Source organism: Rhinolophus sinicus, chromosome 1 (assembly GCF_057876585.1).
Source record: "Rhinolophus sinicus isolate RSI-liver-muscle chromosome 1, RSI-T2T, whole genome shotgun sequence".
Lineage (NCBI taxonomy): Eukaryota > Metazoa > Chordata > Mammalia > Chiroptera > Rhinolophidae > Rhinolophus > Rhinolophus sinicus.
This window is the reverse complement of record NC_142501.1, coordinates 120,909,658-120,926,376: the sequence shown is the minus strand read 5'-3', so window position 1 is coordinate 120,926,376 and position 16,719 is coordinate 120,909,658. Positions and strand designations below refer to the sequence as shown.

At 34.3% G+C, this 16,719-nt stretch overlaps 1 protein-coding gene across 2 annotated transcripts in view; it reads right to left on the bottom strand.

The window, feature by feature from the left end:
• Window positions 1–16,719, bottom strand: part of PLXDC2 (plexin domain containing 2) — a 391,914-nt gene that overhangs the window by 230,744 nt on the left and 144,451 nt on the right. For both annotated transcript variants that reach the window (XM_019756009.3, XM_088789077.1), the window contains one exon: window positions 210–421. In XM_019756009.3, the coding sequence (XP_019611568.1) occupies window positions 210–421 (212 nt within the window). The remainder of the gene's footprint in view (window positions 1–209; window positions 422–16,719) is intronic.

The window sequence follows — 16,719 nt, the reverse complement described above, 5'->3', positions numbered from 1 at the left end:
TTTAATTAATACAATTATTTATTATTGGGTTACTGAATATTAACAGATTAATTATTTATTGATGAATTAAATTCATCTTTACCAAAAAACACAAAAAAGTCCCAAAGCTCTGGATTGAGCTGAAGGGACAGCTTATATATGTGGAAGTCAGATGCCTTACAAGAAATATATTCATTAACGCATTTGAATTGCCGCGATTGTTTACCTACCTCGATCTGGGTGGTGTTGTCCTGCCCGTCATCCAGGAGCAGGTCTGTGAAGCCCCTGGGCTCTGGGGAGTCTTGGCCCATGCTTGCTCGATTGGTGTCCACCGCTTTGAGGGTGTCTGAGTTCCTTTTCCACCGGTGGCTGAATGCATGTGTGTCCACTTCTATCTCCTCTTCTGTTTGCGGGAAGGTCTGAGCAACTTGATATCGCCAATCTGTTTGAAAAGAAATAAAATAATGAGTTACTACTTGCTATGAATCACGCACACGCTCTCAACTTGGGCAGAAAAAAAAATTCTGCTAGTTATGAAAATAGAAAATGAACTCATAACAGTGTAATCTGTTGACGTGTAACATTTGGAGCTGGCATGCACACCTCTCAAAAGGATGCAATTTTAGGACACACCATAGGTCGTGACAGTGATTAATGTACAGATCCTTCAGAGTCCCTAAAACAGATAGGCAGGGCTAACACAATGCATTTTTATTCCCTCCCCTCCCCACCATCCACACACATACTTCATAAACATTCCCAGTTGTTCTGAGAAAACAAGCTACACTCCAAATCAAGGAATGAAAACCAAGTGATTTTCAGTACATATGGAAATGAAAGTCAAATACTATTAACTTATGAGCTTATATTTGTTTCACATGAGTTATGCTGAGCAGCAAAGAGACAACAACGTGTTTGAATGGGTTAAATAACACATGGCATGATCTTCGTGTAAATGTGCTAACCTGCCTTGTAGTTCACAATTCACAGTTCGTTCATTGCCTAACTCACATAATAAGCAACACCCTCAGAAGGCATCACCTTGGAATCTTGTCACGTTGCTAAAGTACGACAGTGATAGGCACTCAGAGAAATGGACGGGAAGGAAAGGAGATCAAATCACAAAGGTATTTTAAAGCCATCTGCAGGAACTGGCCTTGCTGACCCGGCTCAGCCTGCTATTACAGGAGGGAAAATTAGATTTAATCATCACTCCTAGGCTTTCATTTCAGTGGGTCAGCAGGGGAAGGTGCACCCCACATACGGGGAATTCAGTTTCAGTCTAGGAAGAACAGCCTTCTTCTATGTAACCATTGCCAAAAGATATGAATGGATAGGATTTACAGCTGGCAGAAGATGGGTTCAAAAAGGGCTTCAGAGAGCCTTGATTTAATTAGGGCTGTGATGTTCCCCTCAATACAAGAGCAGTCTAAGAAACCAAAATGTACCTAATGTAGCGTATAATATCATTCATTGACTCAGCTGCTTAGAAGTCGCATAACTAAGGTAAGGCTACCACTACTCCTCAAAGGCAAATGGGCTAAAATATCTGCTTTTCACCTCAGAAAGGTGCCAGTAATTCTCCTAGACAGAGAGAATGACTACTCTTTGGTTTCGCCATGAACTGAAGAGGTCTCCCACAGCCTGACGCCTTAGTGGATATATCCTAGAGAGAAAACACTACCACAATGTTGGCAAGCTAGACCTTTCCATGGGCTTGTAGACTATTAGAGCTTAAAAGAACCATGGAGAAGGAAACAGCCAAGAACTCCACAGAGAAGAATCCAAAAGCCAGAACAATGTAGCGCTGTTCAATTCATAGAACGTTGTCAGGCTGAAAAATACTCAGGTACATAAAAGGTTGATCACGGTCCCCTCCCACTCTCCACTACAGAAAATGTTTCTTTTTTAACACTCTTGTTCCCACTGGTCATTGAACAGTGCTCAATAAATATTTGTTGAATGAATGAATGACTGAATGGATGAATGAATTGTTGAGTCTTTTTGGTGCAAGAATGATAGGACCAGGCAGAAGTAATTAATGGAAGAAATACTTTGCAAGGATTCCGGAGACCAGGTGTGGAATTCTTCCTGTTAGGGTTGCTGGATATGGGGCCTAGCATAATTTACAAAACTCTCTGTGCTTTGGTAACCCTATAGGTGTATTTTAAATGGGAATGAAAATATCTTACCTGCAAAAGCAGACAGCTTTTCCTGAGGACATGTCTGGCTCTAAGACCTATGATTCTAGGCAAAGCTACAGAAAGCAATTGTATTTGCTTCATTTAGATACCTGGCCTGATTACCAAAAATATATGAGGCAGCTTACAACAAAAGTAAGCAATAAAAGTTTTACAACAACCAGACTGAGATCTCCTAGCACGCACTTAGGTTAACTTTAGAGTTGTGCATTGGCCTTGCACTAGGCGTGGTAGCGATCTGAATGCAAATGATCACGAAGGGACAATTGAAAATCTATACAGGGTCCTTGTTAGTATGTCAACCTAGATAAGAAACATAGCAAATGGAATGCAATTAATGGATTAAACCGTCCTAGATATAAAAATGTTTTTTTCAAAAAAATCACACAAAGGGGAATGGCTTGAACCAGAGGTTTGTCAGATGTCTATAACATAAATCAGGAAAAGTATACTGAAAACGTCAAAAAATGAGTCTTTCTTAAAATCTTCAAAACAGAACTTCAAAGCAACTCTGGGTTTTCTGAATTGGGTATTATTTTGGGGCATTAATTCCCTGATATTAATTTCACCATTATCCTTTTAGATACTTAACAGTACAAGATAAAAATACAGTACTTTCCATGACGCCTGTTAGGCCAGTAATGTCACACGAGCCTGGTCCTGCCTGCGCAGGAAGTAGACCAAACAACTCCACTGGGGAGCTGACTGCATAGGAAGTCTATTTCTCAACTTCCTTGACTCCCCTTTCTCATTTTATCCCTGCTTTCTTACCCTAGAAAATAAATGAAAAGACGCTTCAAAACTTAGGGATGATAAAGTCCATATTACCCCCTTTAAATTAATTAAACGAGGAGGCCCTTAGAGGAGGGTGGCTCTAATACCTTAGCTGCCTACATAAGCAAACCCAAATCTAAGCCTGTAAATGCTGAGGTTAGGTGAAGAACTAAGGACAACCAATCACAAACAGCCAACTTGGCTTTTCTAAATCAGGCAAATGCTGTAGCCAATCAAATAGTTTCCTTGTTTTCCTCCCATCTTTACTCTATAACAGTCTCTTCCCTAACTCCGATCCTTGGAAGGCCTGTAATCACTTTTGGTTTGGCGCTGCCCGACTGGAATTGATTTTTTACTCCGGTAAATAAACTCTTAAAATTTTTAACATGCCACACTTTATCTTTTAATACCACTTAAGTTAAAGTTTGGGAAGTTGGATTAATGTGTCAAACTCTTGTTTTTGCGGTGACCATTCAAATTTGTCCTTTAGCTGTATTATTGGGGAAGGTAAATTTAATAGACAGGTAGGCCTCCAATATGAAATAAGAATAAATGCTTACTTTAGCATATAAGAGGGTTAGTCCCCAAGCAGCTGTGGAGTTTTGGTGGTGTATTTTCGTTTTTTTTTAATTTTTAGCAGTGTTTTCTGATTTTCTTTTTTCTCTCTTGCTTTACCGTAACATTAACAGCTGCCACAGTCGCTGATAGGTCTGCCTCCATCATGGATGGGCTTGCTCCTCCTAGAATTTGCTACCTTAAACTTTGTAAACTGACCAATGGATCACTTGCTGGCTTTCATTGTGTTTGCAAAGTTTAAACAGGATTTAAGGAAGGACCTGAGAATTTCCTAGTGAGAAAATTTGTGAGATTTAGGGCCTGGTCCCCATGAATTTTCTTTTGGTTGCTATGTTAGACCTAATTCTATTTCTCTGGTTATGCTATGAATAAGCAAGACTACCTGATCATGCATTGAGGAAGCATTACTATGTGCTCATAACTCAGTAGTACATGGTTCACAAGCCTGAAGGATGAAATTGGCTTAGATTTTGATCCCTTTCAGAATGATTGTTAAAGAAGATAAAACAAGTCAAAATGGACATTTTACAGAAATAAAGACTGAAAAACTGGCAAAACCATAGCCTGGTTATCTACATTATAAATTATTCCTATACTTCACGGGCTTTCAAACTCATAAAACATTTTAAATCACCACCAAAACAAATCATTCAGAGGCAAGAGGAAGGAATATATGTAATATAATTTTTCCCTTCACAGCTGCAGGGAAAACAAAGCAACAGGAGGGATCTTTGAATCATCTGGTTGAACAGATTGTTTGCTTTCTGTCCACTGTATGTTAATTAAACCACCAAAGGAAAACATTCAAAGACAATTTTCTCCAACACATTTTGCTATAATTATTAATCATATAGCTCATGAAAACATTAAATATATCTAATGTCTCCCATTTGGATATAAGGAGAGAAAGCTTGAACATATTTTTGTTTATATAACACGTGAATTGATCTTAACACACCCCTGAAATATTTTATTCAATTAAAATAGCCAATAAACAATTACTGAAGAAGGCACTTTGTTATATTTCAAATAGAACATCATTGTGAAACCCAATAATGTCTAGTTAATGAGAGTAAAACAAGAAACTCATATATATCCTCATATTATTCTTCGCAAACCTTACAAGTCTCTGTGCCATCATATACTGTAAAATGAAATAATTTAAAATAAAATAAAAACAAAAGGGAAGAAAGCTATGCTAGGGTAGATATGTCCATATTAGAGTGTTACCCTAACGATTTTATTTAAATACCTTGCATTTAATTAGTATAATAGTTAAATGTTGAAGCCATCTTTAACCCCATTTCTTGAGCCTTGCAGACAAATCATACACATAATACAGGTCGAACCACTAAGAACTACATAAATTGCCATGTATCTTATGCAATTAGGATCCATCAAGACTGCACTTTTTGACAAGCACTTTGGTCGGCACTTTACAAGCGAGTGAAACGCCCCTTTGAAACCTCTGCAGAAGCATTAAGATTGTTCACTGAAAACAGATTTACTGGCTAAATTCATCTGAGAATACGAGGTGTGACCATTAAGTTCACGAACTTGTTGCAACGATGTTGCTAACCTTTTTTGATATCAAAGGGATTATTAATTATGAATTTGTAACAACTGGACAAACAGTTAACCAAGTTTACTATTTGGAAGTGCTGAAAAGGCTGCGTGAAAAAGTTAGACGACCTGAACTTTTCACCAACAATTCATGGCTCTTGCATCACAACAATGCACCAGCTCACACGGAACGGTCTGTAAGGGAGTTTTTAGCCAGTAAACAAATAACTGTACTGGAACACCCTCCCTACTTACCTCATCTGGCCCCCAATGACTTCTTTCTTCACCCGAAGATAAAGGAAATATTGAAAGGAAGACATTTTGCTGACATTCAGGACATCAAGGGTAATACGACGACAGCTCTGATGGCCATTCCAGAAAGAGTTCCAAAATTGCTTTGAAGGGTGGACTAGGCACTGGTGTCAGTGCATAGCTTCCCAAGGGGAGTACTTTGAGGATGACCATAGTGATAGTCAGCAATGTAGTACGTATAACTTTTTCTAGGATGAGTTTACGAACTTAATTGTCTGACCTTGTAGATGAAATTATTTGGCTAAGGTACTTCAAGTTATGGCTTTGCACTTCAAGTTATTGCGGAAGTAAAGAGGAAATTCTATGCACATGATTATGTTCTTGGTTATGTCCAATAATGAACTGACTAAGCAGTGGACTTTGAGGTTTTGACTGACAGCATTACAGAGTAAGAGAGAGACAGAAAAGGAAGCATAAAGGATGTTTTGTCAAGATATTAAAGGGCTTGAGGTAGGACTTAGACATCATACTCTTTTTAAGCTTCTCATGTGATGCTTTATGTGTCCTGGTTGAGGACCACGGCTCCACGTTCTGGTCCCACCACAGGGGCCTTAGGTCACATCTTCATCATCTCTTGCCTCCTAACTGGTCTTACTGTCTTTTTAATCTCTTCCTTTTTCAATCTTTTTCCATCAACTATCAGAGATACCTTTCAAGTTTATTCACTTCTCTCTCCTGAGAGAATGGCTCAACACCCACGAAACTCTAAAACACTCCATGCTCTTGTTCCAACCACTCTCCCGTGTCTGACTCCCCATCACACCCTGTACTCCCACAACATAAAATTTCTCCAGACTCTCTGTATCTGCAATGCATATAGCTGCTTTTGCATGGAGGAAAGCCCTTCCTCACCCCAGGCTTTGAGAAATCTCACAACTCCTGCAAGATCCAGCTCAAATATCAACTTGTTAAATGAAGCTCCCCTTAACTCCCCCAAGCAGAGCTAGTTGAATGTTCTGCTATAATCCAATAACTCTTCTTCCCTGACTCTTTAAACACTTTTCTGCCTACCCCACCTGAATGTGAAATTGTGCAGAAAAGTGTTATCACAGCAGGCCTGAGACTGCTATCCTTAGAAAATCTTGTTTGCAAAGCTTGCCCTTGGCTGGCATCTGGGAACTTCGGTTTAGGGAGGGTTCCCACCATCCCCTAACAGATAAGAGTGGCTCACTGTGGCCAAACTGCTGGGGTAAACAATATGGTTTATGCTGAACACGTGCCTTCCTCCTGGGAGTCTGGAATTTTGGTACCTGCTAGAGAGAAGGTGGTTATGTGAACAGCTCCCAGTAAAATCCTTGGGTGTTGAGTTTCTAATGATCTTCCCTGATTGACAATGTGACATGTGCTGTCACAGCTCATTGCTGGAAGAATTAAACATCCTGTGTGTTCCTGCTGGGGAGGACTCTTAGAAACTTGCCCTGGTTTCCTTAGACATTGCCCCAAGTTCCTTTTCCCTTTGAAGATTTTGCTTTATATTCTGTTTCTGTAATAAATCATAGCCATGGATACAACTATATGCTAAGTATTGTGAGTCCTCATAGCATATCATCAAACCTGTAGGTGGCCTTGGAGATGCCTGACACAGAAATGTTTCAGAAGAGGGACTCCATCTTATATTTTTTTTATCCCATTAGTACAAGCACAGACATTGATATATAATAACTATCCAAAGTTTTTTTTCTGAAAAAAAAAAGAATGAATGAGTAAATGAATGATTGGACGGGTTGTTGCTCATTTCAGACAGCATCTTAAAAGTTATGGATGCAATTTCTTGTCCAACTTGTTAAGATTTTAACCATGTTTCTGAATAGCCAGAAAACAGGGTGGAAGAAGGAGAAAACGATGGGAAAACAAATCTATAATAGCTTCTATTTATCTTATACAAGTTCGACTCAAAAATAGCTCACTGGCCAGTTGGGTGATGTTCAGTAACAGCAGCGATTACAGTTTGTTATCTCAGTTCTTTTCAGTTAATGGACTCAGTAAGAAATACAACACATGTCTTTGAGGAATATGGGCATGGCCCAGTGAGACTGAAAAGCTATGAAGTAGATGAAACAAGGACAATTTTAAGTTTAAAGTGGGAAACAAGTGGAGAATTATTCTAGAACTTTGAAGCATCAGAGCTCAGCCTCTGAGAGAGAAAAACAATCATGAAGGCCTAAGGCCAAGATGTAAGTGCACACCCTTTCTTCTCCGCCCTGTCCTTCTCTGTCATCTGAGTCATTGTACGGTTCTGGGGCATGGCACAGTATTTTTCTGATGAAGAAGATTAGGCAGTTTAAGAAAAATATATATAAAAAATTAAATAGAATGCAAAAACGGGAAAATCTATTCAAACACTCCAAAATATGCACAGAACCAACTTACACTTCTAAAATTTAATAGTTTTCCAATTTTACTATTAAATAAAATAATAAGCAGACATTTTAATTTCACACATAAGAACGGCAAATTATCCTATGGAAAACATGCTCAGCCTTACAAGCAATCATTACTAAAATTTAAGGCAATTTTAAAGTACTACTATTATATTTACTATGCATTAAAAATAAATAGAAAGAATAAAACTATGTTAACAGTTGTAAAACAGAGGTGTTTTATCCATTGCTTCTAATATGGGTTAATAATAATATTAATTATAATAACTAATCTTTATTTAGGATTAGTTAAATGGCAAGCACTGTTCTGAACATTTGCATACATTAATGTATTTGGCATGTATTATTATTAGCCCTTTTTTTCTATGAGGTTATTGATGCATATGAGAGGGTAAGTGATAGCCTCAGAAAGTAACCAGAGCTAGATCCAGAGGCTTAGTCTTAACTGTTATCTAAACTGTCTCTAATTAACCTTTCAGAAAGTCAATTTAGCAATCTGTCACAAAGCCTAATAATATGACACAAAGAAATAATCTAAAAGAAAAAAAGAGTTAGACAAAATGGACTTTTAAAACAGCAAAAATATGTAACCAATCCAGCATTTGAAAGCAAATAAGGACTACAATAGCCCATCAAGCTGACTTTGCCGGTAGAAGTACATGAAACAACGTTAACGTAAAAATGAGGTAGAAAGTAATAGCATGTTAATACTGATTATATTTTTTGAAAGACATAAAAGTATTTTAAAATAAATAATGAATCTTCTTGAGAATTTTCTATTCACTGCCTAGTGGAAATTTAAAGAAAAAAATTGATTTAATTCAAGTAGATTTTAGCATTTGTTTTAACCTGATGATAACTTTCTGATTTATAATAAAAAGGAAGACAGTCAAAGAACACAGACTATCAACTGATTCTTCAGTTCTGCCAGATTTAGAGAATAAACTCATTTCCACATAAGCCATAATCGACAAAAAATATATTAACAGAGAAAACAGCATTTAATTAAATTAACATCTATCTTTTAAAAAGATCCTTGGAATTTTCTGTAGAAAACATTGTATCATGAACCCAGAAATTAGGTGGAAATTTTAGTATGTGACTTCCTGCTATCCGTAAAAAGAGAAGGGGCAGCTTTATAGCCTTGACAGTCCTTCCTAGCTATAAGTCTGTCATCTATTGGCTAGCTAAATACTGAGGCACCGAAAAAAAAAAGTATACACATGACCTGTATTCATCTTTTGTTATCGGTATATATTGAGTATTACAATTTTAATACAGTTTTTTCCTTTCTTAAAATGTGCATACAATTTTTTGGCACCCTTTTATCTTAATATCCATTTTGGATCATATATTAAATATTCTACATTTGTTTTCAGGTATTCTATTTAACTTGTGAAAATTCATGTACTATGAGAGTTTAGAGTCTCCATAGCAAAATAAAAAACTAAAATTTATTTGGTAAAATATTTGAACACTTCCATGTATCATTAGCCATTCTAAACTACCCTCGTTTCCTGTGTTGGGAAAGGCTGATTTTAGAATAAGGGCTTTGCACTGAAAACTAAGTCCCAGTGCGTGAAAAAACATGACTCTGACAGGCAGAGGGAGATGGAAAATGCTGTAAACAAGGCCCAGTCATGGCCAATAGCCTCTCTATGGAAAATGTGAGTCCTCTCAGCCAGAACAGACCAGATGGAATCAATCGTTGTAATGGTGCCCAGGGTCAATGATCATGTCCAAATGCCCAGGGACCAAATCACTGAGGGCCTTCTCTTGATTGATGGTTACCAGATGTCTGATAGACTCAATCTCATTGCATATTGTCATCAGACTATATTCAATTTGTGAAGTCAGAATCTATAATGGCCCAATGTTGAGCCAAGGCTGACTTAGCCAATGACCACAGATGACAACCAACACATGTATTTCTATCAGATTATAGTTTATATTTTTATCTGATTTAAATCCCATAAATCATACCACTATTAAAATAGCCCCAAATGTCTATAGGTTAAATGTCCTCTAGAGATTTGTGTAGACTTGAACAAGAGGCCAATAACACCTGCAATTTCCTCATCACAAAATTATCTCTATTGTTTATTTTTTAAATAATTCTGGTCCTAAGGTTATAACTGTGTAACCCCAGGCAAGTCTCTCAACCTTCTGGGCCTATGTTTCTTTATTAAAATATGACTTTAGTAAGTGGAAGACATACCATATTCTTAGAATGAAAACCAGTAGTATTTTTCTGAAACCTGACTAAGTGATTCTAAAGTTCAACCCAAACAATTTAACAGCTTAACTGCACCCCAACTCTCCACCTCCCTGCAAAGAGATGAGCAATGCCCCCCACATAATCCATCAACTAGGGAATAAATACCTGTCTTGACAAAGCCTCTGGATCTGGGCTCAGTCCTTTGGCCTGGTCTGAGCACAACATGACTGTCCAAATATTATTAGTTGTTAAATGTTGACCATCATTCCAGGATAAAAGTGAAAAATACAACTACAAAAATTTGTATTTATGAGCTTCCTTCTGTGTGCTAGGGTTGAAAGTACAGGGTACAGAAAATAGTGTCTTAAGGTGCTCAGGTTGGAGACTCAGTCATTACAAAAGCACGCAAACAATAAAAAAAAACCATTAAAGAATATTAAGGAAAAAAATAAAATGGTTCTGTTCTCAGTTTTATATAAATTTAAAAGGCCAGCAAGAAAAACATCATTAGCACATACCACGATTAATACTAGGTATATCTATCTAGTTTATGACCTACAAAATTGCAATCACATATGGCTTATCTTAATATATACCGATATATATACCATAAATATACCAATACATTTTTAAAAATATTATTCCTCAATTTTAAAAAATGGGCAAAGGTCATGAATAGATAATTCATAGCAAAGAAAATATAAATACTAGTAAATATATAAAAATGTGTAACATTATAAGAAGTTAAAGAAATGCAATCAATTACAAATATTTTCTCTTGTATATTCACAGAGATTTATTGTAAAATTGTACTTGTTAGTATTTGACAGGATTTTTTTTTTGAAGCAAGTACTGTATTATCTAATATTGGTAGTAGGATTCTAATTTTAATAAAATTTTTCTGTGAGAAAGTTTTCAATCTGTAGTAAAGTCTTCCAGGATTTGATACTGTGGAAATATTCTTAAATGTGTAAAAAATGATGAGTAAGTATAAAAAATTGTATATAGTCTTTGAATAGGGTAAAGGAAGAATATATACATATGTGCATATACACAAAAGAAAAAGGTGACAGAAAGAAATACATTATAAACAGTGTTACCAGTACTTTTCTGTGTTGTGCGAGATGGCAGCTGCTAGTTTTTGGTTTGTTTTTCTGGCTTATCTCTATTTTACACATTTTCTACAATGTGCTACTTCAATAGTGAGAGAAAAATAGCCCTAGGTCTCTACTTTCTGAAGGTCAAGTTCAAATATTCCTACTTGGTAAAGCCTTTCATTATCATCAATATATCATTTTCCTAGGCAGAGTTATTTTGATGTGATCTCATAGAACTTTACTCAAACCTATTGCTGTGTTCTCATGATATTGTAATTGTTGATTAAATGTCACTCTTCCACAAATTACCATGAGCTTAGCCAAGGGAGATGTCATTTATTCATCTCCGTGCTCTTTTTAGTTATTATAATAAATGTTTACTAAAAACAGGCTATCCAGTCTGTCTGTTTTCCTGTCATGGCATAGTTAGGGCAATGACCTGGCATTTTCCATCATGGCTGGCAGCTCTTCTTAAAATAAGCTTATTTTTCTGCTTAAAATTCTTAGCCTTGAGTACTCAGATATGTTGGGTTATTTCTTCAGAAAATTTAGTAGCAGCCCTGCCAATTTCTGTGCAATTTCTTATACTCTTCTCACCTCTTTTTCTATATATGAGTTTCATCAAATAAAAGATCAGGGTTAAAACACTATTACTGTAAATTCCTTTAAAATGATCTGAGAGATTACTATAGCAAGAGAAATTAATTTTCCCTGTTATTCTACTGCTCACATTTGTTTCATATATTTAATGAAATATATCTTCACACAACCTTAGAACCACAAAGCAATGGGCAAAATTACTTAATTTTGGTATGTCAAAAAACTTTACAGTAAGTTCTATGAAAAAGAAATCACAGGAAAGATTTATGCTTCTGAATATCAAAGGCATTGTGAAGCAAGGATTCACAAATAATATGTTAGTTATAGCGGAAAACATACAATTCTTTGAACCAAACTGACATTTTGTTATTTATACTTAAATATGGAATACTTTATCTACAAAAATGTATTTGCTTCATTAAGTATTTTTGAGTATTTACTAGCTGACTACTTGCATAATTTATCCACTTACCTAGTTCCCCTTATAATTAACTCATACTAGTATTAGAGGTGAAATATCTTGACAGAAAAACAAATTTCCCTATGTAAACCTATGATTTTGAGTTAAAAAAAATCATATTCTAAATAGTCTCTTTCACAAGAATGGGACACTTTAAGCCAAAAATTAGGAAAATGGTAAGAAATAGAAAGTTGAACATCATATAAACACAGTTATGAAACTTTGGTCTTTTACAAACTGTATCATAAGTTGAATCCACTGAATTTAACAAGATTTTTTTCACTTGTGTGGGGAAATAGAAATACTTAAACCTGAATAGTAACTACCTTTTACTCAAAAAACAGTTTTAAAATAAAATTCCCAAGAAATTAAAAAAAGTCATGAAGGTCTGAATTTAGTCATTACTTTCCTAAATAACATTCCTAGTTAAATTGCACGATTGAATATATTTATGCTGATTAAGCATGTTACTAACGTTGTAAATAAACCACAATCAACGATTTCTTTTTTTACATTAAAAAAAGAAATTAAGGCAGGAGAAACTGTCTAAAATTAGACTTCAATTTCTATGCTATATTCCTATAATATACAAACTAAGAGCTAAGGATTAAGCCACCAAGGTGAGATGGAAATCCAAAGTAACCTTCAATCACTTACAGATTAGAAGTCTGACATTTGTAGAATCCAAATGTTTCATTCTCTTGCTAGTCTCAAATTACCTTTTTTTTAAATGTTTTTTTACTCACACAAACAAATTCCAGATATACTGGAAAAGTCTGTACTTCAAGTACTTACTACAATATACATTTATCAAAAACTTCCTTTCTATTAACCAAGAAAAATATCGAATTTCATAAAATAATTTAAAATCTATGACTTTCATTATTGGGCAAAAACAGCTTGCAAGATTATCGACAAAAATTTATTTTATATATTTGCTAATGCTTAGGACAATACTAACCCAGGGATTCTTTCCTTTGTTTTAAAGTAAACAATATCTGATGATCAAGGATTTAAAAAATCTTGCTCTAGTTCAAAAAGATGTGCATGATGGACTTTATACAATTTCCTTATAGTAATCATCTCTATCATTTTTTTTAAAAATCATTATTCATATTATAGAGTGAATAGCCTAAAGGGCATTAATATATTATTAAAGTAAAATATTATCTTTCTTCTAATACCAAAAATTTGAAAATTAAATCACTTTTCAAAATTGGAGAAAATTTTAAACACTTAGTATTCGGTCCTAGAAACAAGGTGCAGAGTTATACTGTAGTGAATATCCTTCCTGGATATTTCTCTGCATGTCTGTACATGTCTATGTACAAAAAAGTATATGTTTGTGTGCATGTGTGGGAGGTGTGAGCCAATATGCATATAACTTGTTTATTTCAGCATTAGACATTAAATATATATGTTATTGACTATAAACTGACTATTAAGAATAATTAATACCTAATCCTCAATTGCTGAAATTTTACTTTGATACTGGAGGCTAAATTTTTGTGAGCAGCCTCAATTCTTTTTTTTTTTTTTTTATTAAAGTTTATTCGGGTGACAATGGTTAGTAAAGTTACATAGGTTTCAAGTGAACAATTCTATAATACATCATCTATACATCACATTTTGTGTTCACCAACCAGAGTCAGTTCTCCTTCCATCACCATATGTTTGATCCTGTTTACCCTCATCTACCACACCTCTCCCCTCTTACCCTCTGGTAACCACTAAACTATTGTCTGTGTCTATCAGTTTTTGTTTATTTGTTTGTTTTGTTCCTTTGTTGCTTTCAGTTTTATATACCACATATATCAGTGAAATCATATGGTTCTTGACTTTTTCTGTCTGACTTATTTCACTTAACATAATAATCTCGAGATCCATCCATGTTGTCGTAAATGGCACTATTTCATCTTTTCTTATAGCAGAATAGTATTCCATTGTGTATATATATCACACCTTCTTTATCCAGTCATCTAGCAAAGAACACCGGTTGTTTCCATGTCTTGGCCACCATAAAAAGAGCCGCCTCAATTATTTTTCAGGAACAGAGTTCAAAAGAGGAATCTGTACTGTACTGCACTCAGACTGTATAGGTTTCCACTAACCAGCAACACATAAAGATGGTTATCTCATATTTTCATCAATCACTTAACAATGTCTCAAAAAATTTTTTTTCTATTTGTTAAGGGAATAATGGAATCTCATTATTTTAATTTACATTTTTGATTGCTAACGAGTCAACATTTTTATGCTATTTCCATTTCATATTTCTCTTTTTGATTATCTGATTCAAACCCTTTCTGTGGGATAGAAAACTTTTAATTTAAAATTTTGGTTTAGTAACAACTCAATTTATAAAGAATTTTCAAAAAATAATTAATCATATAAATCTGTCAGAAACAATTTTATTGAAATCAACACAATTTTCCCTAACATATGAGAGTATAACTGTGTTTTCCTGAAAATAAAACCTAGCCAGACCATCAGCTCTAATGTGTCTTTTGGAGCAAAAATTAATATAAGACCTGGTAGTATGTTATATTATATTATATTATATTATATTATATTATATTATATTATATTGACCCAGTCTTATATTAAAATAAGATCGGGTCTTATATTAATTTTTGCTCCAAAAGATTCATTAGAGCTGATGGTCCAGCTAGGTCTTATTTTCGGGGAAACATGGTACATTGTTCATGTTGCTGTTGCACAGTTTTGACTTTTAAGGAAAGATAGAAGGACTATGTTTGCAGATAAACCTCAACAAACATGATTTTCTTTTTCTACATCTTTACTTTCAGCATATTCATAGGAAAAAATACTCCATAAAAGTGGGGGAACTGCTTCTACCCCTTCAGAAGATCCCTGTGAAAACATTTTATTGATTGTCTCTCCTACTCTTGTGTAAAAAAAAAAAAAAAAAATCCACCTTTGTCTGATTGTACCATTTATATCATACATAATGGCCTATTGGATTTTCTGGAAAAATTTTTTTACCTACAGAAAAAGTATAGCTGTTTATTTACCCCTAATCAGGAATTTCTGTTTAACAGGTAAAGTCCTTATTAAAGTAGAAATCACATATTTTCTCTGATTCATATCATCTATATTAACCTTTTGTATGGTATCAAAACATACTTTACAAACACTGGCTTATTTTTTTTTAAATTCTATATTCTATTAAGCTTCTCCTAGGCATTTTATTGTTGTTTAGTCATTTTTACTCAGAGTGAACCATAGCAAACTGGTTTTATGTTGCCAGACATCTAAATATGACATTAATAAGCTAAAACTAATTTGAAAATTTGCCATTATAAATATTTTAGTCCTTATCAAAAGGGCTAAAAATATTGGCTCAAAATAATAATAGTGAAAGCAATATAACATTTGACTTTAGAACTGAACAGTGAGAAATATTAACATATTTTATCGTTGCCAAATTATACAATTGGAAAATGATGTCGTATACTAAATATTTCTTTTTAAATATCTATGCAGTATGGGTTAAAGCATGCTAGTCCTAAAATTCACTGTGAAGTAAATATTCATTTTTGATACTTCAGACATAACTTTAAATATTACTTTCAGTCAACTCTCAAGTATTGCGGGTAATAGTAATATGAGGATTATTTGATTTTGAGAGGAAAGTTTAGATATGATTTCTATAACTTACAAACAGTTAAGAAAAAAATGTATGGATGATGGCACAGATGATAAAGCAAACTGGACAAAATGTCAACATTCCGAGTCTGGTTAAAAAACATTCAAGAGTTATCCTTGTATCTTTTCTTAAATTCAAATTTATTTTTTAAAAAAAGTAATCTTCCACTCAAATAGATACTTGTAAACCAATGTTCATAATAATGATTCACATTAGCCAAAAGGAGAAGCAATCTAAGTATCCATAAATAGACGAATAGCAAGTGGATACTTGCTGAATAAACAAACACATGGATAAATAACATGTGGTGTATATGTAATGGAATATTACTCAGCCATAAAAAGGAATGAAAATCTGATACATACTAGGATATGGATGAATATTGAAGACATTATGCCAGACACAAAAGGACACATATTGTATAATTCCACTTATATGAAGAACCTAGAGTAGTCAAATTCATAGAAATAGAAAGTAGAGTAGAAGTTACCAGAAACTGGAAGAAGAGAATAATGAGGAATTATTGTTTAATGAGTATAGTTTCAGTTTGGGGTGATGAAAATGTTCTGTTCATAAAGGTGATGGTTATAAAACATTATGAATGTGTACTTAATAATACTGAATTATATAATTAAAAATGGTTAAAATGGTAATATATATATATATATATATCTCCATCTAAAAAAGTGAGCCCTCCCTAAAAATATACCAATTGCTTAGCCTTGTTTCTTTTTCTATATGCCTATTCTTCATATAATTATATTTGTACCTCAAAAGACTATATTTTATATATTTTTGCATTTTAACTCCATAGAATAGGATATGGTATGTAGTATTTATTTAATATTTGATGAATGAACAGATCCATGGAAAAAAATAGGAGAAAGT